The 26775-nt window shown below is 38.1% G+C and overlaps 1 protein-coding gene across 1 annotated transcript in view; it reads right to left on the bottom strand.

Annotated features, from left to right (window-relative positions):
- Positions 1-11501: 11501 nt before the first annotated feature.
- The window catches only part of GSPT1 (G1 to S phase transition 1), a 51552-nt gene continuing 36278 nt past the window's right edge, over positions 11502-26775 (bottom strand). Inside the window, exons 10-15 of the mRNA XM_072418994.1 lie at positions 25986-26079; positions 24980-25060; positions 23530-23703; positions 19871-19960; positions 19595-19763; positions 11502-11971 (exon numbers count right to left, since the gene is read on the bottom strand). Of these exons, the coding sequence (XP_072275095.1) occupies positions 11919-11971; positions 19595-19763; positions 19871-19960; positions 23530-23703; positions 24980-25060; positions 25986-26079 (661 nt within the window). The 3' untranslated portion in view covers positions 11502-11918. The remainder of the gene's footprint in view (positions 11972-19594; positions 19764-19870; positions 19961-23529; positions 23704-24979; positions 25061-25985; positions 26080-26775) is intronic.

The raw sequence follows: 26775 nt of genomic DNA, 5'->3' as shown, positions 1-26775 counted from the left end.
AGTGGAGAGTCTGGGGCAGAGCTACTGAGGCATGATTCAGGGGGAAACACGTTTGCCAGCTTGGCTGTGCAGGCTAACCAGGGACACAGGAGCACAGTAACATCCCCCCCCAGGAGGGGGGCTGCTTCTAGCAGTGATAGTGACGGAGAGGAGGTTGCTCCCTGTACCAGACGAGATCTGCTGGCAAATTTGAGCATACTGTTAAAGAGGAAATGGCTACCTTTAGAAAGGATGTGTCCATTAGGATGGATGACTTTGAAAAAACGGCGGCTGATATACAAGTACAGGTGAACCAGCACGCTGAGACCTTAACCTCTCACTCCATGCTGATAAAAGCAACAAGATGACCTAGAAAACAGAAATAGGCGTAACAACATTCGCCTAAGGGGCCTCTTGGAAGATATTGCGCCTCCTGCTCTACATGCTGCAGCCACAGAAATCTTTAATTCTCTTCTGGATGCTGCCCCTGATTCGGTGATTGAAATAGACCGCATCAACTGAGCTCTAGGCCCTAAGAACCCTGACCCCTCCAGGCCACGAGATGTTATTTGCAGGGTTCATTCCTTTGCAATTAAAGAAGCCATAATGAAGGCGGCGAGGCAACAGGATAAAAGAAAGATCATTCCTGCCATACCCTCCTGCTACGTAAGGCCCTGCGGCCAGTTTTGGTGGCGTTAAGGCAACGGGAAATTCCATACAGATGGGGCTTTCCTTTTCAACTAACCGCACATAAAGAGGGGAAGACAGCGATTTTTCGATCAGAATCGGACCTCCCGTCCTTTTTGGCAACATTTGATCTGCCCTCCACTTCAATTCCTGATTGGCCAACGATGCTGAGACCTCTACCACCAACTCCAGCTGTCCAGTGGCATACACAGATTGGCAAACACCGACGTCGCCGTGCACCACCTCCTCAAGATGGACTTACCTGATCTGGGTTCTAGGAAGGACTGGTTCTACTCCATCTAGAGTCCTCACCTTTGGAACGTTTTCTTTGAACTTTTCACATCTGTGACCTCTAAGGGACATTTGACCCACCCCTTCAGGAGATGGGTCTGGGTAATTATATCTCATATAAGTGTGTGCTGCAGATTTTCTGTTGAGCTCCTCTCAGGCGAATTGTGTAGCTTGTTGCCACTTTCAAGTTTCAGGTTATGCCTAACGTTAAGTTACTATATACCTCATTGTTGAATCTGTTGAATAGATTCCCAATTCTTGTTATTTAAGTGTATGCACATTGCCACTTTTCATATGCGTCCTGTATTGATGATGTTGACGTCATGGCTAATGCGGTGTTGTTACCACCAGCTTAAAATTTATCTGGTATTTATTAGGCCGTGTGTGGGGGGCGGGCTGGGGGCCCCCACCCATGCCGTCGTAGAGTTTGTATAACTCCCCCACTTAGGCCTCTCAGGTTTTCTGAGACCTAACACCTTTTGGTGCCTTACATACCTCTTATACTTAGTTACTTGGTTGTCCTCCCTCATCCCTTATCCCCACCTTTCCTAGTCCTCCCCCCTCCCAGCCCTCCCTTACCTCTCCCCTAAGTGTGTCCTATCCGCTCCCAATCCCCAAGACTGGATTGCACATCCTTTGACCTCTGCGTTTGATCTGATAGGTGTCTCATATTGTGGTGATTTACTGTTGATGACATGGACCGTATTAAGTTAGTGACATTTAATGTCAAGGGCCTGAATGTCCCGGAGAAACGCTCAGCTTTGCTGACTGAATTGGTGAGGCTGCGGGTCCAGGTGGCGCTACTCCAGGAAACTCATTTTAAACATGACAAGATTCCCAAATTATTCAATAGGAAATTTTCAACCAGTTATCATTGTGGCTCGGTAGACTCCAGATCTAGGGGTACTTCCCTCTTGATCTCAGGGTCGGTACGTTGGCATCTTATCGATATATACAGGGATCGAGAGGGTAGAGTACTGCTTGTCAAGGGCACTCTGGAAGAACGTCTTGTAACCTTTGCCTCTATTTATGCCCCCCAAGTGCATCACAAACAATTTATGAAAGGGATGCTCGAGAAGCTGGAGGAATTCTCTGAGGGTCTGCTCATCTGTGGAGGGGTCTTTAACTTTGCTCCTGATCGTGACCTGGATACATCCGGTGCGGCGGGTCCTGCTAGCTCACATCTTTCCGCTCAATTGAAACACTGTCTACATCAACACCAACTGGTTGACGTATGGCGGATTTTGAATCCGACTGGTAGAGATTACACATTTTATTCCCACCCGCACGTGACGTATTTATGCATTGATCATTTTTGGCTTAAGCAGAGAGATCTGACACAGGCCGTGGAGTGCAGGATTGGGAACGTTGCATTCTCAGATCATGCACCAGTGATTCTCACGTTGCACTTAGCCTACACCTCCCTCAAATCATGGTACTGGAAACTAAATGAATTGTTATTGGCTGAACCAGTGGCTGTCGCGGAGCTGACCTCAGAAATGAGAAGTTATTTTGCCTTGAATGTTGCCCCTGAGTGTTCCCCCACTGTGATCTGGGAAGCGCATAAGGCTGTGATTAGGGGAATTCTTATAAAACACGGGGCTAGATTGAAAAAGGAAAGACAGGCGGAGATTGCCTCCACTATAAAACGCTTGCAGGAGTTGGAGCTCCTCCATAAACGCTCCTTAGACAAACGGGTGGGCTCAGAGTTGGCTCTTTTACGCCAGAAATTGGCCTCGCTCTGTCTTGGCAAAGCGCGGGCAGCCCTGGTTAAATGCCGGAGAACTTATTATGAACATGGGGATAAATGTGGGCGGCTGCTGGCAAGAGCCCTAAAAGGCCTAAGGGCCCGCACACATGTATCTTTCCTGGCTACTGACTCTGGGGGAAAGGTGTACCGGGTGAAAGAGATAGCTGAAAAATTCAGGGATTATTACGCCTCCCTATACAATCTGAAACCATCTGATCAACCCACCTGGAGAAAATCCAGTCCATCTTTGAGACTGCGCTGCGGACGCCCTGCCTGTCAGTTTGTCAATACTCACCTTTGGAAGTACTTGTTAACCACCTAGCCGTTATGCCCGACCTTGGTACGGGCAAAAAAAAATGGCTAGGATGGTTAAGCCCGTATTTTTGTCACATCCTTACCTCCATGGTCCCGCTGTGCACATCCAGCGTCGTTTTCCTATTCCAGCGTCGTCCTCCGTCCATCGTCGTCCTACTGTGGCTGGGAACCCCAGGGACACCGCGGGCTCGCAGGGCGGGTAAGTTCCTTACACCTATACATTACACCCCTTTATTCACACCATTAATATTTTTTTTTATATCCAGTAATTGGGATATTGATTCACTGACTGCTTATTCATCTCTCACTATCCAATATAACCACACTGTCAGTGATAGATATTTTTATTAACGTATTTTCCGGCATATAAGATGACTTTTTAACCCCGAAAAATCTGTAAGTCGTGGGTCGTCTTATAGGCCGGGTACTTACCTGCAGCTTGCTTCTCCTTGCTTCATATGTCCGGTGCATATGGTGGGGGGTGCCCTGGCCGAGTCCCCGCTCTGTGTGGGGAGTATGAAGCAAAGGGAAGCAAGCCGCACACATCTTCCTGTACCTCGAGGAGAACGCGAGCCTGGATTGGCTCTCCACCAGAACCTGCCCATTCGACTAGGAGGGCTGCACGTCTTTGGGTTTAGTGTAGAGCACGCCTTAGAGGGGCAGTGAAGGCTGCCACTGTACACGCCTCTTACCTCCTCCTTTATCCCTCCTCCAATTACTGTACTCTAACCAATTACTCTACTCTAACCAATCAAAGCATTTGTATACAACAACCAGCCAGTCTCCTGTAAGGTATATCACTTGCTGCGATTGGCTGGTTGTTGGTCTGTATCTGTATCTGTACCTGTTCATACAGTAAAGCACCAGTACATACAATACCTTATATACAAATGTCCAAGAGTCAAAACCCCATCATGGCCGCACCAGCAAGAAGAAAGAAATATGAAGCCAGTTTCAAACTCAAACTTAAACTTTGCCATGGAACATATTAACTGCGCTGCTGCAAGACAATATGGAGTAACAGAAAAGATGGTTCGTGACTGGAAAGCAAATGAAAAAGCATTAAAGATTATGCCGAGGGGTAAGTGTGCATTAGGAAAAGGCACCCCACATTGGCCAGAACTAGAAAAACAAGTAGCAGACATGGTGAATGGTTATGTAGTGACACGAAATCAAATACGTTTGTTTGCACTTCAGTGGGCCAAATCTAACCCAGATCACAGCAACAGATTTAGGGCCACTGCATCCTGCTGTACTAGATTAATTGGAAGGCATAATATGGTACTGAGGCAAAAGATGAAAATTGCCCAAAAATTACCTGCAGATCTTTATAGCAAAGTAAATAGTTTCCATCGATATATAATACGACAGCGCACTAAACACGGCTATGCGTTAAGTAGTATTGGAAATATGTATGAAACTCCAATTAATTTTGATATGGTTGGAAATAAAACTGTCCATCAAAAAGGTGAAAAAACTATTTTAATTAAAACAACAGGATATGAAAAGTCCAGTTTTACAGTGGTACTAGGATGCACAGCTGATGGTGCCAAACTGAGACCAATGATTATTTTTAAAAGATAAACAATGCCGAAGTTCCCTGTTGGTTGTTTTGTACACGTAAATGAAAAAGTCTGGATGGATGAAGAAGGGATAAAGCTATGGCTTGATAATGTATGGAGCAGGCGACCAGGTGGACTTATTCAAAAATGTAGTCTACTGGCGTGGGATATGTTCAGGGCTCATTTAACTCCCAGCACCAAGGAAAGGCTTGCAAGACTAAAGAAAGATTGACATCATTAGTACAGCCACTGGATGTGTGCCCAAACAAGCCATTTAAAGACCGCATTCGAGAACAGTGGAATGAATGGATGGTTAGCGGTGAAAAGTCATTCACAAAAGGAGGAAACATGCGTGCTCCACAGTTAGATGTTTTGTGCAAATTTTTCATAAAAGTCTGGAATGATATTGATGCAGAAACAGTAATCAAGTCTTTCAAGAAGTGTGGAATATCAAATTCATTAGATGGTATGGAGGACTACTTGTGGCAAGATGAAGAGGAAGATGAAGCTGAGACCACACCATCTGATACGGAATTTGATCCATACGATGACTGCCTTACAAATGTATCACAAGATGTCATTGATGTACTTATATCAGATGATGAACAGGAGTATTTTGAAGGCTTTTAAAGGGAAACTGTCACCCTAGCAAAACCTGTAAAAATACTGTAGCTTGCAGTTATGATGGGAGTTGCTAACCAGGGACATGTTGGGCACTTGTTCTCTCTGTATTGTTTTTTTTTTTCCTTCTATCATCATCAGTTCCAGTGGGTTGACAGCTTAGAAAACAAACAGCATGGCAGCTCCCATGGGTTTATTGTCTTATCCTTCCATTCAGCTTTAGAGTTCAAAAAAAGTTCAATAAAGTTCCGTCTAGATTAGAGTTCAAAAACCACCCTCAATTCTTGGGATACAGTGAAGTGGTTTTGACTATACACATGATGTATTGTTTGTAAAATATATTTTTTGTATTTTCACTTATATTCCTTTATTGTATATAGTTCCTTGAACTAGGAAACAATAGTGAAATTTATGACTCAAGAATTTTTTTTGCCACAACAAACGAATATCCTGGCTTGTTTCTCTTCTATATTTTTTTTGGAAATCCACACCAAGACTGATTGTATTGTAGCCAACCCAGTCCCGGGACCTTAATCCAACAGAAAACCTGTGGCCTGAAAAAATGCTATTTCATAGGAAAAAAACAAGATGCTGAATGCTGAAATATTGTTGAATGTAGTCCAATCATCCTGAGTTGGAATACCTAGCAACAGGTGCTAGATATAAGTCAACTCCATGCAACACAGATAAGCAGCAGTTCACAGTGGTTATGCAACTAAATATTTAGTAATCAAAATGAAGCAAAATCTTGAAACATTTTTCAGTTTATACAGTGAATGTTTGAGTTTGTAAAGAAGACTGTAGACACTGCTATAGCCGAATATTCCCTTTTCTCCACTGCAAAAGGAATAACAAAAATTTGATAACATTTTCATGTTTTGATTCAGAATAGAATGTGTAGTGTTCCCAATGCGTGTATGGAAATAAAAGCTATTACGATTTTGAGCTTTATTCACTTTTTTAAAAACACAGTGCTTTTATTCTCAACACAACTGTATTCCTATGTGGGATCAAATGTGTCACAAAACAGATACTGTTTTGTGACACATGCAAAATGGAAGTATAACACCTAAGCAACAACAAGTCAGCATCAAATGGTTCAATAGGCAGCCCAAAAAAACTATTACCTGAATCTAGAAGATAGAATTTCACAGTCCATATGCCAGCAAAGCCTTTTTCCACAGGCTTTGTGGGTAGCCAAATATACAGGATTGGAAAGTACTTTTTTTTTTTTTTTTTACTACTATTGTAGTATAGTAAGGAAAATGGAGGTCCTTGTGTTTTATTCTCCACCCAGCATATTACATCAGGGAGCACACTGCAGCAGTGAATACGGTAAGGGAAACCCTCAGCCTCCAGGGTTACATACCTCACGTATCACAGGAGGCTGTGGGGTGCTCAAAAATTAGTGTCCAGCTCGCAGCACCTGCGTATCTGCACTGTGCATGGTCAAGATCAAGCGCACTGGACTGATAGGACCAGGATTGTGGAGGGTTTGATGGTTTTCAACCTTTAAAAAGTTTTTTAAGTTTATTTATGGATCCCAGTGGCTGAAGGTCAGTTTCAGGTTAGCCTCACACATTTTCTGGTTTGGTGTGGCTCTACAAAGTTTAAGGCTGACAATAAGACCAACAGTGAAGAAAAAAAAGCACAACAGAGCTAACAAAAGGCAGCCTTCCTAGAAATATCCTAGGACTAAAAGATCAACTATGTCTATAGGGTTTTATCTGGGGTATGTTTATGTCCCTGGTTATTGAACTTGATGGATTTACGTCTTTTCAACATATGTAACGAGCAAAATAAACAGTTTTGTTTACCATACTCCCATATGGGGCGAAATATCCTGAAAACACTGAAGACACACTTGTGTGACTTGTTTTTTTTTTAAACGAATGGTTTTCATGAACACTGCCGAGAGGTCACACATTATCAAACTAGGAATCAAGTAGAACTGTCAAAATGTTATCTACAATTACGATTGGATACAAGTACTTACAGACTGTGTGGCACAAACAGACTAGACAGTAAATGTAATCCAGTGACAGTGCAAACTGATTTTTTTCACTGTGTTTACAATCCCCTTGAGCTGGCTTGTGCTTTTAAAAAAAAAAAAAAAAGTATTTTAAATGACTTGCCAATCCATGTTTGTACAACTGAAGACATGATGAATCATTGGGGGGTGTAAAACATCAGAAAATTGGAATCAGACGTTTCTTTTGATAACAAAATTAAGGACTATGCCAGCAGTTTTACCTGTTGCGTGATTGTATGAAGTAACCAAATTATCAATTAACCTTTATATAATCCGAACTGTGGTTGGTACTTAAATATATCAAAGAAAAAGGAAAACCATAAAGAAGATCATAGACCTGGGACTTTGAAGGCATTAATGGTATATATTGCCATCCAAGAAAAAAGTTTTTGTTTTTTTTCAAACCATTTTTATTTGTACAAAAATATTGTTAAAACATCATAAAACATTTCAAAAACCCAATTATTGATCTGCTTAGGTACAGAATAGACCAGAAAAGTTTGACACGTTTCTTAGATCAAAAAATCCGCTTCCTCTGAAACGAATCAGCCTATGATTACAGACATAATATAAATTATTTTAAATTATTTTAACAAGACAGCCTTACATATGTACAATTTCTTTGATGATTGCTACTAACCTACATTCTGTTCCCACACTGATTCCTTAACTGGGATAGTTAGATATGTGGCAGTTCTCTTCTAGCAGAACATGCAGACCAACAGGAGCTTAAAATAGTTAAATTCTTGTGATAGAGATAGCAATTCCTAAGTTAGGTAGTTACATTTATTGATTGGCTAATGCCTAAAATGCCCTTCAAGCCATTAGAAATCAACATAATATCACACCTCATAAATGATGCAGTCCCACTAACACAGAACTTTAATTCCTCCTACTTGTTTGATATATGAATTTTTCCTTAATTCTTTATTTCTATATTAAATAAATGTTGCATACATCTGTAGCATATCACCATGTTTTTAAGCTGATCCTGCAAATTCCATCAAATACTTTAAATACTCACCCAAAACCTACATTATCTTACATCCTCAATAATATAATTCATAGCTAATACAACTGCGTTAAACTGTGACCATACATCAGTTATTAAACAAGCAATTTGATAAAGAAAATGTTGCTGGTAAATATCCTCATTAAAACATATATAAAAAGTGCCTTTTGTAGTTTTCAGCTGCTATTTATCAATGCCTTGAAATAAAAAAACTACAACCGTTACTTACGCTTCACTATGGATCGCATTGGATCTAAGAAAATGACTGCCAATGCCCCAACCACGGTATCTTTACTAAATGCTGCATGTTTTCCCATTTAAATAGTGTACTCTAGTCAGACAGCATTCCTTGTGGTTGATTAAAATCACTCCCACTTTCGGGGATAGTGTTGCAGGTAATTAGGCTTCGGGAACAAATATCATAGGAGCCACCACCGAGCGGTTTTGTTAGAGAGGGTGCAGATAGTCCCTGGCTAGCGGGATGAGGGCAGCCCTTCCCTATTAGGGGATCAGACTCCGTTCATCTTTGTAATGAGCAGGTGCAACCAAGATATTTCACAAAGTAGCCATTACTCACTAACACCAGCTCTTTATTTACCTAGCGTTGCTGAAGGCAACGCGAGGTTAAGAGAGCCTTAATACACTACCCAGGGGAATCAGTACAGAATGTAAGGCATACATGAATTGTAGAACCAATACAAATAAATTAAACAAGAAAAACATGAAAGCAAAAAAATCAACCACCCCCAAACATTTTAAACATAAAATCCCAACAATCAATTAATAGTGCATTTAAATTGATGTTCCATACATTGTATTATAAACATGTTATAAAATGTCATTTTAGGTTAGTGGAATAGTCATTTAATACATATATAACAATTGATATTGCATATAAATTAATATTCCATACATGGTATCATACAGGTTATCAATCATCTGTTTAAAATGATGGAACAAATATTTATTTTTTTGCATATACACATCAATTATACTGCATATAAGTTAATACTCCATACATAAAATACAGACATGTTATCAAATATCTGCTTAAATTAGAAAACATGATTGATGTTACAAAAAAACACCATCCCCAGAAGCGGTTTTAAGCAACCACGAGGAACGCTGTCTGACTAGAGTACACTATTTAGGTAAGAAACCATGCAGAAATAAGTAAAGATCCAGATCCATGGTGAAGGGTAAGTAATGGTTATTTTTATTTATTTTTTTTTATTTAAAGGCATTGATAAATAGGAGCTGAAAACTTCAAATTGCGCTTTTTATATATCTTTTAATGAGGATATTTACCAGCAACATTTTCTGTATCAAATTGCTTGTTTATTAACTGAGTGGTGTATGGTCGCAGTTTAACACTTAGTTGTGTTAGCTATGAATTATATATATTGGTGCACAGGATTTTTAAATAATGTAAGCTTAGGGTGAGTATTTGATGGAATTTGCAGGATCACGGTGATATGCCATAGATGTATGCTACGTTTATTTTATATATAAAGAATTATGGAAAGATTCATATATCAAACAAGTAGGAGTAATTAAAGTTCTACGTTATTATCAAAGAACTTTGGCTATTGACGTGGGTCTGCATTATCTATGAGGTGTAATAAGTTATCAAATTTATTTGATTATGGGCCAACTTTGCAACTGCACTAATTTTTCTAATCATAGGCCGATTCGTTCCTGAGGAAGCAGACTATTTGACCCGGGAAACACTTCAAACTTTTCTAGCCTATTCTGTACCTAAGCAGATCAATAATTGGGTTTTTGAAATGTTTTAACAATATTTTTGAACAAATAAAAATTAATGGTTTGAAAAAAAAAATTTCTTGGATAGCTATATATACCGTTAATGCCTTCAAAGTCCCAGCTCTATAACCTTTATGGTTTTTCTTTATTATCAAATGGGATGTGGCATTTTGCAAATTATAGGGAATGCTCTATAATTATACGTTAAATGGTACTTAAATATAGTCAGGTCCAGTAATAAACCTACTGAAAGCCCTGCAGTTTTTCCAGATTTGAAGCTAAATACTCAAAATGTACTGGGATCCCAAAGGTGAAAGGACCTCAAAAATCAAACTGTCTGGCTTACTCAAATTACTTCCATAATACTTATATTGAATAAATATAATGACAACAGAAGCATCTATGTAGAAAATATAAGGCAAGCAAAGCTACATTTTAGTTCCACATCATCAATTAACTGCTACCACTTATTAGTAAAAACTAAGCCCACATCTTTGCTGACATAATAAAATTTATTTCAATTTCATGCATTACGACTGCAACAAGAGTATTTGAAAACGTAGGCTGTATTATGTGGACTTAATGGTGAAATGAATGAAAAAAAAAATATGTACAAATACAAAACAGGGTTGAACAATTTTCACAGTTTTCAATCTGCAAAAAAGCAGTCTTATAGACTGTAAAATATTTCTAGGTACTCCAACACATCTGAATATATCTCAATCTTAATAAAAAAAAACTGCAAATAATTGCTCAAAAAACAAAAACAAAACGATTTTGGCCCCTTTATAGAATGTCAAACAGCTACAAATAGCTACACTATTGCCCTTAGTATCCCAAATATCACTAGAACAAAAGTTTTACTGATCACCAGGGACAACTTTATTAACTTTGGTTCTAGACAAGCTGAACTCTTGATATGCAAAGTTTACAGATGATAATATTAGTCTACATAAATCACATATCTAGAAGTTTATTATGTGCAAACTTGAAAGATATCCACATTAAAAGTTTCCTGCTCCTCTCAGAAACTAAGCAGCAAAGAGAAAAAAAACCCTTTATATAAAAAACAAAACAAAAAAAAACTACATCAGAGAACCTAGCATTCGTAGGTTGTACATAAAAATGTAGCTCAGAGGAAAAAGCTTTTTTACCTGGATCTTCTATTAATAAAAGCCATTAAATGTCTGTAAGAAAAAAAAATGCAGACTGATGCCCAAAAGCAAAATCAACTTGATCTAATACACTGCATCAGCAGAGAATAAAGAAAATGTTGCAATTGTTTGCATTAAGAGTATTTAATATATTTGTTAAAGCAGAGAAAACATTTAAAAATTGCACCTAAATTTATTATGCCTATATTGTCTGGGGCTCAATAAGTAGAGATATGTCTATTTTAAAGCGAAAAATGTTTGCTTTTTTTAAAGTGACATTACATTCAGGTAAAAAACAAAAAACAAGCATTTGAAAGCAATTCCAATACCAAAAAAGGTTTTAAACTGATATTTTATTAATACAGTTTATTTCCCCTGTAAGGTGTTTACACATTTCCACGCTTGGTCTATTTAGGATTAGTATGCAGTGTTTCATGTATTTAAAAAAAAATTAAATTTCATTGCTATAGGCAAATTTTTCAACATCACTTACATAGCTATTGCCAAATCTCAGTTCACATTTTGGGGGGTGTTGAAAAGAAAAATTTTGAGGGAAGTAACTCAACAGTGGCATAGTGGAGCTCTCAATATGAGAAAGCTGGCATTGTGGACCTTTTTTCTGACGTGTGAACTTATAACTGGGAATAGAGTTTATCAATGGGCAGAGAGTTTGTCAATAGCCAGAAAGTAAGAAGGCGAAGTGAAGTAGGCTTCGGTAGAGTCAATTTTCATCAAAGAACAAGAAGGCGGCTTAATCCTTTTCAGGAACCAGTTTCAAGACCTTCCCGATTGCAATAGTCTTGCCTGAAAAAGAAAAGCATAATGGATATTAAAACATTACCATTAACATTCATTCTCAGACATACTTTGTTTTGCAACAGGGGCTCATAAATGTAATTCAATGACTGTTCTAAAACTACGGGCTGTGCATTACTTTCATTCAAACCAGCTTCTGATGAACAGCATTCACTGTTCTTCCCAGCTCCTTTTAGCTGGGCGAACGACCCAGCACATTTCAGTAGCCAACTAACTGTCATCAGTAAACCACTTGGACTGGGCAGCCAGGCAGGCTGTCAGCTCTGGTGGTAGAGGGAAGATTTTTACTGTGTATCTTTAACACTTCACATATTCTGGGTGTAACCATTCTTTTCCATGTTACTTGCTTTTTTCTCAGATAGTTTTCTGAGAGGATTTCTGTGTTAATTTGGCATAGGTTGCTCTTGGCTTCTTCTATAACAATTAACACACAGTTTAGCTAATTATGCATGCTTAAGAAAATACTTTTTGGTAGCCAATGGTAAATTTGGTATATATACACTAAAACCTTTTGTAATCTTTTGCAGTCTGTATTATTCAAAGTCATGTCCTCTATTTCTTGATTGCTATATGAACACTGTTCTTTAGCCCCTTTTTTAGCTGGGTACATCACCCAACACTTTTCATTAGCAATTGAAAACATCTGTAAAAAGCTAGGAGTTATGCCTGTTACCTCTCCTAGGGTTTAGCAGTTGCCAGTAGGCACTCAGGAGTGGAAAATGGCATTTTTTTAAAAAAAAAACTGTAATGTTAAGCAAGCTTTAATATATTACATTGATTACACTATTAGACTACTACAGGGCTCAACCCAGAAATTTTTTTTAAGCTGGGTGGGAAAAAATTTTAGGCGGTTGGCAGTCCCTGTATGTTACCCAACTCTTCAGTAGCCACCCAAAACAGCCGGGAGGTTACTGAAAAGTGCCGGCTGGTGCACCTGGCTAAAAGGGGCTGGGGAGAACACTGTACTAGAAGTGATTACACTCTTTAAAAACATGGCACATTAAGAAGCTGGGTCACAGTAAAAGTTAGCATGACAGTGGAGGGAAAATAGCAAAATGAGAGAAAAGGGCATTACAAAGTTATACCAAAATATAGGGGAGTGGTGCTAAGCAGCCACAATTTTAGGGGTACTAGATACTTATGACAAAACTTGGAACACTAAAATTGTGTGTTGCTCTATCCCAATTTATGACCGCCTGGCTAAAAAAAAAAAAGTTCTCGGGAGAAAATGAGTATATTTATATTCTTCTATACTAGCATTACTCAACCATTTTAATGTTGCCTGTGGTTAGCTGGGGAGATTACCCCTTTTTGTTTTGCCAACCATAAAGCAAGTATAAACCCTCAACTTTAGAGTTGGCATGGAAGCAAAGGGTGAGGCAATATCACAACAGGACAACGATGTAAGAATGGAACAGTTTTCAAGAAAAAACAAAAACTAACCAACTAAGGCCCAAGAAGGAAGATTTTCAATATGAAGTGAAGATCAGGAATTACCTATCAGGCATTACCTAACAAGAAAAAAATTCAAAACTGACCTAAAAGTATCTTATAAAATTAATATGTACAGAAAAAAAACTTCCTGCTAAGGTAGCAAGTCAGACAGCTAAGGCTTAGTCTACACGGACTGTTTCCCCAGCGTTTAACCTGAGGCTTTTAAAGCCCTTGTTTGAAGTCCCCATGCATTCCAATGGGCTAATCTACACCAGAACGTTTCCTTCAGGCACGTTTCTGAGCTTTATTTTAAACGTTGCTTGCAACGTTTAAAAAATTAAAACGCTGGTAAATCGCGGGAAAACGCGGGAAATCGCGTCCATTGATTTTAATGGGAGCGTTTTCCTGCGTTTATGCATGCTAGAAATTGTCAATAAAAAAGCTTCCATTGATTTCAATGGAGGCTTTTACAAACGTTTTAACAATAGCCTGTGTCCTGTGTCACTATTCCATGTGTCATGCATAATAATTACATGTACTATGCTGGTAAAAATTAACACCTATGCCTGGCACGTGTGAAGATTGTCTGCCATTGTGTTTAGTTTTGGTGCTTTTCACACCTGCAAATGATGTCATTCGTTATCACTTGTGTGTAGTCATTGTCTTTAATTGTGCTTCACTTTGCACTCTTTTCTGTGTATACTGTTACATTTGTCACTGTACTGTTGCATGATCACATTATCACATGTATGCAGGGATGTATGTACTTCCTGTACTTGCAGAAATCACTGCCCAGGGTCACAATTTGCATTTCTACCAAGTGCTAAAACGCTTGTAGAATCGCGGTAAAACGCGGATAAACGCGGATAAACGCGGCATAGACGTTTTTCAGCTTTTTCCAGCATTAAAAAAAAGTTTTAAAACGTTACAATAAGTGCATAAAAACGCTTATAAACGCAGTAGGAACGTTTACATGCCTTTTTACAAAACGTCCATGTAGACCCAGCCTAAGGTCATAAACCAGGTGTAAATATGCTTGGGACAAATACATACTACAGATCTAAACAATGTAGTTTCCGACTGTCAGAGAGAACATATAAGCAGATCTGCTGGCAATATTGCACTCTATTGAAAGTTCTAAAGCACTGCATACATATGTTCAAGATTCTACCATTCTAGAAAGAATCACAGTTCCAATCAGTATTAAACTTATACACATGATATAGACGTTTGCTCTTAATTAATACAAACACTTCTGAATTTTAAAAATGAATTATAACCACCTTGATTTACTAATAATGCAACAATTTAATCAGATTGTAAAATTAAAAGTAAAAATATATCATGTGTACTAGGCAGTGGCAAGCAGAAAAAAATAAAACAAAAATTGGTTTAAATTCAAAGGTGGTTATTACTTAGAGGGCTCAGTCTTTAGATTGAGCATTTGGAACCAGTAAACATAGCATTAGACATCACTACCACCACCCACTAAGAGATAATCCATTCTCATAAACCAGGTGATTCCCACTGCTGCCTGAATACCCTTGTCCCCAAAATCTAGCAGATTGTTCCACATAAACTTCGTAAAATTGTGTGAAACAGAACAAAAAGGTATAAAGATGTGCTTCCTTCTTTAGTGGGAAGAGCAATAACCATAAAATAAGATTCCTAACACCCCAGGGGCCTTGGATTTGGTCTGCCTCGACCTAGTGAAAGCAAAATGCTCTTGTGGTGACTAAAAACAAACAAGGAATCTTCCTAAATAGGACTGTGTCTAGTAGGTAGTTCCCAATGGTTCTAGTGAACCTAGCTCACTACCATCTAGCTTACATAAAAACCTGTTTTGCGTGGACTAAGTAAGTTATTGTTATAAAAAGGCTACTATTTTTTAACTTACTAAAAGGCTTACTATTTTTTATATTATTTAAAACACAAACATATATATACACACACTATATATATATATATATATATATATATATATATATATATATATATACACACACACATACATACACAGTTAGGTCCATAAATATTTGGACACAGACAACTATTTTTCTAATTTTGGTTCTGTACATTACCACAGTTAATTTTAAATGAAAACTCAGATGCAGTTAAACTGCAGGCTTTCAGCTTTAATTCAGTGGGTTGAACAAAAAAGATTGTGTAAAAAAAAAAATTTCATTTCAGGGGTTCATAATTAATTGGATAATTGACTCAAAGGTTATTTCATGGACTGGTGTGGGCAATTCCTTCATTATGTCATTTCCAATTAAGCAGATAAAAGGCCTGGAATTGATTTAAGGGGGGGGGGGGGGGGGTTGTATGTGAAAGATGTTGCTGTGAACAGACAACATGCGGAGTTCTCCATGCAGGTGAAACAAGCCATCCTTCAGCTGCAAAAACAGAAAAAACCCATACAAGAAATTGCTACAATATTAGGAGTGTCAAAATCTACAGTTTGGTACATCATGAGAAAGAAACAAAGCACTGGTGAACTCAGCAACGCCAAAAGACCTGAACATCCACGGAAGACAACAGTGGTGGATGATGGCAGAATCATTTCCATGGTGAAGAGAAACCTGAAGATAAGCCTTAAGAATAGAAAGGCTAGATTGGACTTTGCTCAAAAACATCTAAAAAAGAGAGCACAGTTCTGGAAAAACATTCTTTGGACAGATGAAACCAAGATAAAGCTTTACTGGAACGATGGCAAGAAACAAATATGGAGAAGATGTGGAACAGCTCATGATACAAAGCATACCACATCATCTGTAAAACATGGCGGAGGCAGTGTGATGGCTTGGGCGTGAATTGCTGTCAGTGGCACTGGGACACTAGTGTTTATCCATAATGTGACACAGGACAGAAGCAGCTGAATGAATTCTGAGGTGTTCAGAGACATACTGTCTGCTCAAATCCAGCTTAAATGCAGTCAAAATTGAGGAGTTTCATGACACAAAAAGTCTGCAGTTCAACTGCATCTGAGTTGTTTCATTTAAAATTAATTGTGGTAATGTACAGAACTGGGTGCTAAATAGGTGCTTCAAAATATCTTGGCAATACATTTATAAGGGTGGGTGGAAAGCTTTCTGGTTCCTGACAAGGCTCCTTTATGCAGACCCTTGTTTAGATAGAATGAGTAGTTTACAAGTGTTTGTTGCCTTTCTCCTTTCTGAAGACGTTTGGACTGACACTTCGGGGAAGTGAAAATATGGCCATTACAGTATGGGGGGGGTTATTATATAGCAATTATTTGTTTACACAATTTTTATGGTGGAACACGGGTCTAGATATTATAGTTGTTTTTTTATATCTAGGTCCCGCAATAGGGGAAAATAGGTTCCTAAAGGCATTTTTGCCCTTCCTGCCTGTTACTTTGCACATGGGTCAATACGGCGCTCAAATATGAAGGGAAAAGGTGTTGCATCTTCAGTGTTAACCCAACAGGATATGGGTCAGATCCATAATACAGAAAGCTATGACAATCTCTGAAGTGTTTTTGGGTGAAGTTAACTGCTAAAAGTAGATTTCATAGACTGAAAAACACTAACTTGAGAACGGAGAGCACTCTAGCCACTAAACAATGAGATAGAACCAGCAACAGTTTTACAATCATGGCCCTTCAGAGTTCTTACACATTGTTTACAGTTCGAAGTTCAAATTAGGATACCCCAAGAAGGCTGATATTAGAGCGAGTAGCTTGTTAAACACCCATGGTACAACAAGCATGCCACAAACCGAATGTCACTTCATCCCTCTTTTTGATTCTATCTTTAAGCCAGTAGGCGGGTAGGTGTAACAAGGGGAGGGGCCTTTGCCTGTCTGTCTTCTTATCCTTCTTGCACATGCTCAGTTTCCTTTCCTCATTCTAGCACATGTGTAGTTACATCTCAAAGACACTGCTGCCTTGCCAATTTTAGGTAGGCAAATTGAGCAGAAAAACCTATATGTTTAGAGAAGTTAAAGACAGAACTGTTTTTATTTCCATTATTTGTTTTAATAACATTTTGACCTGCTTGTAACCCCTTAGAGAGCAAGTAATTTCTTTACTTCTAATCAGCAAACAGAAACAAACAATCTCGTTGTTCTACCATACATACAGTAGTAAATCAATCCATTTTTTACCCACTCAATCATAGCCTATAGGATGTTCCTTTTCATACTAGAATGCCCTTAAAGTGGATACTTTTATAAGTTTTCCTTTTTCCTCAAACCCTACATATATTAGTGGAAACAATTTATAATGTTTAGCCTATATTTGTTCCTTCTTGTTATACATGTTCCAAAGTGACACTCCTTCCAATCTTGGATTTTCCGAACTCAGCCTCATACGTAAGATCTTTTCTTATATCTGATTTTAACTGTATTCTAAGTTACATATTCACCATTGTTAATCACTGACTGTTTTTTATAAATTGCACCTATTATCCAGTATTTATATAGCGTTGGCATATTACCCAGCACTTTAAAGTCCAGTTTCATGTCACTAGCTGACCCTCAAAGGGGCTTTTAATCTAATGTCCCTACCATACTCATATGTCATTACCATAGTTGAAGGTCAATTTTGGGGCAAAGCCAGTTAATATAACTGCATGTTTTTGGTGTTTGATGTTGTACTATCAGTTTAAGCTTCAACCTCCCTCAAGGAAGCCACATCGAAACAGGAAGACACAGACGAAACATGCTGGGACCAGACACTTTCTTTATTACCTGTATCCCATGTTGATGATTCTGTTTAATCTTACTTTGCAGAATGGTAATTTATTTGTCCATTCTCTAAATTACCACTCACTGCCAACATCCCTTAGAAAAACACACATTGCAAAAATCTTTTTTGTTTCCTGGTCAGGTCTAAATATTAAAAAAAAAAAAACATTTTTTGTTCTAGTATAATTTGCTAACTCATATTGTACATAGTTATTCTCTGATGAAGTGGATTTAATGTGCGAAAGGCGTTGGAATGTACAAGAGTACTACTAAATTTTCTTTTTTATTGAAGATTTAAACTTACAATCAGCTCACCAAAATTTCTTTACAAAAATAAAAATAGATAAATAAAACAATAACTTAAGGAACTCTTCACCGAGAGAAACTAAACTTGCAAGGTATTTACTCTAAACCAAAAATAAACCAAGAACTTCCTCATAAAACCTTTGATGTATTAAATTTCAATTCACTAGAAGTTTTCTATCACTCTATTATATACCAAGCAAACTAAAGGGGAATTGTTAACCATTCCCAAATAGAAAAAAAGGAAAAAACAAGGATATTTCCCCATACTCAAACATGATTATGCCTAAAATCAATTTATAAACTACAGCTTAAAACAAGGAAACTTACAAACAAGATTAGGCAAGGAAACAGTAAACCCCCCTACACACACAGCTCTTCTTCAAAATTTCAAATTAGCAAAAAACCACAGGGGTGAAAGGGGACAGGGACCCAACACCCTAGGGTCCCAATGGAGTCCCCAATGAAGGGGCAATGGAGTTGGCGGAGGTCCATAGACTCAACCTCTCCACACTTGGCTCTGGGGCACCCGTGGTTCTCTACAGCTCGGTACTGGAAATTATTCCTCACATAGAGTCTACTATGGAAGGCGAGCAATGTCAGGTCCCTAAACTTAAAGGGATCCCTTCTGAATTTAAGAAACGTAATCCACCCTCCAATACAGAATGTGGAAAATCTCTTAAGGCCAGTAGCTCATGACAAACAGAATCCATGATCCTCTCCCCCAGCTGTTTCCTAGGGAGAGACCTCATTTCCTACAAAGTCACACCCCACTGCCTGAGCAGCTTCAGGCACTGTGCAAGATAGCCCAGAAGCTTGCCATGTCGGACCATCAGACTTTTCACTGGCCCACCATGTCCAGATGGGACAACCCTGCCTATTACCTCTCTGTCAGAAAGCAATTCTCCAAAGAATCCTGAGCTTCCCAATCAAACAATTTTCGGTTTGGAATTTTATGTTAATAATAGTATATGAAACAGAAGCTGAATTGTTAAACCAGATGAAATCCTTAGCAAAATGGACCGCTTATCACTCAGGAGCTTGGCTATATAGGTTACTACCCAGCAAAAACAGACATACTGACAGATTTGGGTTTAAGCAGCCACAAAAAAAAAGGAAATTATTAGTTTTAATGCAAGTTGCTGTAAAAGTAAGATTACTCACCTTCATCTCGCAAAGTAAATCGACCCATCTGAGGGAAATCCTTGAATGTTTCAAGGCAGATTGTGCCTGCTGTCCGTAAGCGCGCAATACACACTTGGTCTTGTTTTACAAAGCGGGGTCGTGTCTTACTCTTTTCCCCTGTTTTTTTGTCTACCAAGCAAATTAAGGCCTAGATTAGGGGAAAATAATTTTAGGAAGTCAAAATTGTGTTGTTTTCAATGTCAGCAATAAAAAAAAACAAAACACAAAATAGCCACAGAAGAAATGCACACTTACAGTAATCTCAACTTCTTCGATACATGTGTGAATATGTAGCACGGCATTGTATCCAGGACAAATGATTGACTTGTGCTCAATTATTACAATCTGTGAATTACAAGAGAAATTAAATTTAAATTCAGGCAGCATTTACAGGAAAAAACATGTAAATGTTTTAATAGATTATATAAACAGAGAAAAGCTATATACCGAACTGAAAAACTTTGAAAAGACAGACTTCCTGTCTGCTAATCCCACACTTGAATATTACAATTTTATTTCTGTAATGATGTAAAAATTACATTAAAAGGAAGGGTTAAAACCTCTAACAGGTTTTAAAGCAGACTACCTCTGTTGGGGAGCTGGGCATCTATTTGTGTGAAATTGTTGCTGTAACAAAATGAGAACATTACTAAATTCTGAGCTTGCATTGAAAAGGAAAAGAGGAGAAAAAAAAGTTTAGGCTTTACATACACTTTAAAGCAGCAGTCCCCAACCAGTGGTCTGCTGCTCTGGTCGGTGGACCCTGCAGGGGGGGGGACGCATCGGCCAGAGCCGGGGACTACGTCCCCTGTGCAAATCCTTGTCGTCAAACACAACCCACCCACTTCCCTGAGCCAACAACCCACCCACTGTCCCATCACAGGCTCAGATCTGTGATGGCAGAGTGGGCGGGGTTATGATGTCACTATGGGGAAGTTCCTCCCCTTTGATTGACAACTGGCTTCTCGCGCATGCGCGGTCAGGAGCCGGTAATTTTAGTCATCCGGGGGGACCAAAAAGGTTGGCGACCCCCGCTGCTTTAAAGTACTGACTTTCAACCATTTACATAGGAAAAGGGAGAAAAATAATACAAAGGATCCAGATATCTTTTTTTAAAGGGCTTTACTATGTTGTGAATTTTGAAGATATTGTTGCTCCACAGTGTCTGGCACAGTGTAATTTCTGCTTGCTACACATATCTAAATATTTTAGTGTTCATAGCCTCTGAATTTCAAAATATTTTGCCCCTGGCTTCACAAGGCTTAGCGTTTTAGGACTTGTAGATGACATGTCATTGAGTTGTAAAATAAGTTGTACACGAGCCAAAAAGATGGACAACAAGGGAAGAAAACAGGATAGAAGTATTTTTTTTTCAAAAAGATGTTCCAGATGGTTTAGAATAAAAAGACTCCCCTCCTCCCTTTCCTTCCTGGGCTGTTTGGTTTTCTATTGCCCCTTCCTCTCCCTAATATGTTTTTTTCTATGATATCCTGGTACAATAAATGTTTCAATATGGGCACTAAATATGTCTTTAACCCCCTAACCGCTAAGCCCGTAATTTCTCGCACTAAATATTTTTGCTATTTTGGTTAAGCCAGTATTTTTTCGCCTACACTAAAATCCCCACTTACCTGGTCCCGCTGTGCTAATCCAGCGTCGGTTCCGTGTTCCAGCGTCGGGTCCATGTTCCAGCGTCGTCCTCCAGCGTCGGGTGTCCCTCTCCTTAATATCTACTAGAACCCTATTCGGACATATTTCTGTAAGTTACAGGTCTACAATTTAAAAAAAAAAATTTCATGAAAACCTGTGACGCTTTTGGAACAGAAATCTAGAAATCAGTGTAACGCTCAGGTGGTTAAGAATTGAGTTATCCGTGGTCTACTTTTTAGACCACTATGTGGTACTTATTTGTGGTATTACAATAACCAGACAAGATGGGTGACATGAACACAATGTTTACTTGCGTTTTACAGTTTAAATATGTATATTGTACAATATATTATGTTTTTCCTGAACACTACCTCAACTTAACCTAGACCCACAGTGCCATGTGACATTCCATGTTTTCCATTCACACCCCCAACCACCCCCCTTCCTGAACTGTGTTCACACTTATTTTGTTCTTTGGAAAAGTTTGTAAGTAACATGAATGGGTGGAGGTGTAAAAGAAGTTTACAAATACAATTTACAAATTTAATTAGTGGTGGCGTTGCTTAGCCTGTACCATAAATAGTATAAAAGCAAAAACAGCTAAATAGTAACAAACAATAATTGGTATTTTTTCAATTCTTGTTTATAGGATTCTCCATTCTTTTTGACCTCCAACAAAAAATCAAGTCCAAACACAAACTAGGACCCTGGGACAACTTTGTATGTTTATAGTAAGCGGTCATAATCTAGTATCAGTACATATATAATTAATATGATATGATAGATACACACATTTAAACATATTTGCATGGTTCTCAGTCATACCTTTACAACCTGGGACTTTCTACTCCTATTCCTTCTCTACCAGTGATTCACCGCTATTCCACTCCCAAGTAAATTCTAATCATTAAAACCACTACCTATTATTATATACCTTGAACTTCTCCCAGAAACCTAGGGTATTATTGCACCTTGTCTTACTTTCATTAGCGTGAGCCATCTGTCTACCGAAAGATGCTAATCTATAGATACAATTATAGCTGTAATAGTTATAAATGCGTTATTTTATACCTTTTATTATTCTACTGTACTATCTGTTCCCAACAGTACTGTGTTTCAATACAATCCCGAGAAAGCCTTCAGGCAAAACGCAACAGGGATTGAGACACGCTGTTGCACTTATGAGCACTCGAGGTAATGTAAACACGATTTTTTAGCCCCTCACTGAGTAGGTAAAATTTAGTTTTTTGTATTGGTATACTGAGCCTAGTAGGTCTATGTTGGCAATAGGTCTTCCGTGGTTCAATTAAACGTTTGTTTGTGTTATAATTCAGCTCTGCCTATAAAAGCCTGTCTTTGCTTTCCTTATACTATTCGGAAGAAACATGTTTTTTGTTGATATTGTATTCATTTTTTTTTTTCTTGTTCATCTATTGTAAAAATGCAAAACCAATAAAAATGATTGAAACGAAATAAAAAGACACTTGAGAATTATGCTTTAAACATACAACACCAGATCAAGGAGCAATACAGCATGGAAAACACTACAATCACTGTATGGTCATGATAATTGATAATTAATTACCCACTTACATTTATGAAGTAAGTGTTGGTTTGGGATATACTGGAACTTCAAGCTTTAATTCAAGATAAGAGAGAAAAACCCTGTATTTATAGTTAAGAGCCTGTGACTAGAGTATGCTTGCAGTACACCCATTTTCTGCATCATTTTTAATATCCCTGACAAAGCAAACCTACCAATGAGAAATGATGTTATTTGTTCTTGCCGAATTAATTTTAAAGAATTCTAATTGCCTGAATGTAAAGCTTGCTTTTTGGTTTTAGTCACAAACCTGAAACAAGTATACTGATTGCCAGTTCACAAATAGAACTGAACACAGATTTAAATAAACCGGTAACAAAGCATCATGTGTATGTATACTCATCAACTACGTAAAACAAATGCACAGGCGTTACCGACAGTGTTAAACTTAGGCATGTCCAAAATAAGGACTGTGATATGCATTATCAACATTTTAAATTAAATTTTGAAGCAATTGAATTTGAAGCAAACCTTTCCCAAAAGGAACAGGGATGGGAGTTGGTGGGATTGACGCTGACAACCTATGAAAATGTTTGGCTTCTGGCTTTAATATGGTGCCAACAACCTAGATTAGGTTTATAGATAGACATTATTGCCTATTTGCAAGGTTTGCATTGCCTATTAGGGACAAACAGAAACCCAACCAGTATGTAGTTTTCACCTGAGCATCAAATGTGCGTCCAGAATGACAAAGGTTGTTTGGGTCGCACAGAATAAACCCCGGAAGTATTTCCTCCTCCTCAATGCCTTTTAGTCTAATCTTCAGATTTTCTCCAGGGGCAACAAGCTCTGTCTCAACTTCATCAGACAGGAGGCCAAGGACTTCAACATTGTGCTTTAGGTAAAGACAACACAAGGAACAAACATTACTAGCGAATATAGAATTAAGGCATTAACATCTAGGCATAAAACTTTTTTTAGTTAAAAATGTACAAATAAAAGCTTTGCTTGCTGGCTAAATCACACTTTAGTTGCTAAAAGAACATTAACATTAAAGTTGTCCAATACTAAGTCATAGCTTGTCATTTTACAAGGGTAAAGCCAACTAAATTCAGATCAAATGAGGCAAATTCTCAAAGGAATTATATCAAATATAAGTATTACCTTTGAAACTGAACCTAAATGGAAAAACCCATTGTGTAGCCTACAGTCATTCAGCTTTTTTACACAGTCCTGACCTCTTACTTACATTTCAGTTTCTTGTTATCAGACTGAGGTAAAAAAAAGTGCTCACCACTTACTTCCTTTACCTTTCAGTCTCACCTCCTGCCTGTAGACACGTGGGGCCCAATTTAATAAAGCTCTTCAAGGCTGGAGAAGATACACTTTCATCAGGGAACCTGGGTGATTCAGCAAACCTGGAAGGGATCTGGTCCAGTATTGAAAACATTTGCTAACAAATAGCAAATGACTTAAGAAAACCATTCCAGGTTTGCTGGATCAACTGTATCTTCTCCAGCCTTGGAGAGCTTTAATAAATCAGGTCCATAGTTTCTATTGTAATGTAGGAAAGCTCGGAGACAGTCTTGTATTAGTTTTTCCTGCTTTGCGTGTCCTATGGTCACATCTGGTTAAAACACCCACTATCCTAATAAAGATAGGATGATAGCCTTGATAGGTTTCCTGCTTTATCAGGTTTACAAGTCAACCACTCTGTCAAGTCAATGGCCATGAACATTAATCTGAAACATAAATTGATTTTCTCTCTGAAACAGGTCTTTGACTTTGAGTGATGTAAAGACTCTTTCCTCATTCCACTGCCACACATTAGGATAAAAGATGGCGGTTTGTCAAATGTGACCCCGCTGTTTGCCAGACTGATGTAGGCAGTTTAATTCGCAGCCATATGCAGACCACAACACCCAGTGATTTGGTTAGAATAACTTTGAAATCAGTAATTAAATTGCTGCAGTCTGTGGGACTGTTAAATGTGTCTTTCTGGAAAGCAGGTTCTGTAGAATTTAAATGGATAACAATCCATGCAAGATTTTACAGTGGATTTCAAGAAAAAAATTAATTAAGTAGGGCAGGGAATGATTGGCAAATGCTAGACAACTACGATGTTAATTATAAAAGCACCAAAAAAAGAGTGAGAGTCAAAACGTAAATACCTTGTTTGGCATCATGACAAGCTGCTGTCCTTTGCATATTGACCCAGATTCTAATTTTCCTAGAACTACTGTACCCATATCCTATAAAAGAAGACAAATGAATGAGCAGTCTTAAGGTGACGAGAAATTACTTTTCATAAAACAGCAACTGACTTAATGGGTATTATCCTGACCACTTAAGTTTCCAAGACATTATTTGGTTATTTATATAAATGTTTAGAAGGTATGCACACACCAGTTATAAAATTGAATTAAATGAATGAATCTGGCTTCAGAGATGTACATCTTAGTTGACAAACAATCTTTCTGACAGGCATCTCACACAAACATGGAAGATGAATCACAATTATATACAGAAGCAGCAGTTAAAATGACATATTGCTGTAACTGGGCATGTTTTTGAGGCCTTTGAGGGTTTCAAAATCTAAAGGAAGCAACACACGCACAAGCTTGTTTTGAAGCAGTGTCATTTAACATACCATTTATAAACAAAGCATTACTTGCGCAACATTAAAATTACTGCTTGTATACAGCAACAGTACTTTCGAGAAAGAAAAAGCCAATGGTAATTTTTCTTACAGGTAGAAAAAAAAAAAACGATGAAAGTTATATAGAAGGAAACACTCCTTTGTCTACCCAAACACCTGGAGGCAGGATGAGGTACAAGGAGTATTACCTAAAGTATATGTAAAGTCAAACATTTTTCTAGTTTTGGATAGTGTGGGAAATAACAGGATTCTTTTATGGCTTGTACTGTACTGGTAACCAGGTCTTACCCTCACTTCACAGAGTAGGTGAGAAATCTTCCATAGGAATCTTTTTGAGGGTTAACCCCCAATTCCTAACTAATAAACATTAGCAGAAAAGGAAGTAAGCCCTAGCTAGCACTACAACCTGAAATCAGTGGTAAACCTTCCTCACATTATCAAAAAATTAAGGGAAAACATTTTTACTGGATAACTGCTGTGAGGGAAAAAAATATTAGAAAAACACTAAAACTACTTACTTTGTATTTATCCACAATTGGAAGTCTGACAGGTCCATCCATTGATCTGTTGAAGTTTGGCAAGTTATCAAGATATGGGATAAATGGTAACCCACTGAGAAAAAAAAAATAAAATAAATTATAATCACTTTCCTAAACATCAAGTGGACACCATTAGATTACTAATCCCACTAGACTTCCTGAGAAGAGTCAGGATAGGTAAAGAGTGTGTGAGAGTAAATGTAAATAACCAGAGAGGTTGGCTTTAATCATGTATTTACATAAAAACACAAGCCCATCAAGTTCAACCACTAGGGAAACATACTACAAACTAGCATATCCCAGATAAAATCATTTACATAGTTGATACAGAGGAAGGCAAAATAACCCTTTTTTAATGCACACCAACAGGGGAAAAAAATTCCTTTCCTGTGAGGATATTTGGATTTTCCCTGGATCAACAGTCTCTGGTGTAATTTCTTTAAACTTTTAATACCCTATTATATCTGGTGCTACCAGGAAAAGCATGCAGTATTTTCTTAAAGCAATCTATAGAACATGCTAAAACCACCCTGAGAGGTAGCCTATTCCACAGACCTTACTGTGAAGAATCCCTTCCTTATGTGGAGAGGAAAAATGTATTTTCCCCCAGACACAAAGAGTGCCCCTTGTCCTTTGCAATGACCTTAAAGGGAAGCAAGTTCACTATATGGATCACTTACACTTGTACATTTAGCACCCTTGCATTTATGTCAGAAAGTTTGGCGTTTTGTGTGGAATATCATAGATTTTTTTTTCTCTGCCTTTGTGT

Source organism: Pyxicephalus adspersus, chromosome 7 (genome assembly GCF_032062135.1).
Source record: "Pyxicephalus adspersus chromosome 7, UCB_Pads_2.0, whole genome shotgun sequence".
Lineage (NCBI taxonomy): Eukaryota > Metazoa > Chordata > Amphibia > Anura > Pyxicephalidae > Pyxicephalus > Pyxicephalus adspersus.
Note: the sequence above shows the minus strand (reverse complement) of the source record. Positions and strands in the feature narration are given on the sequence as shown.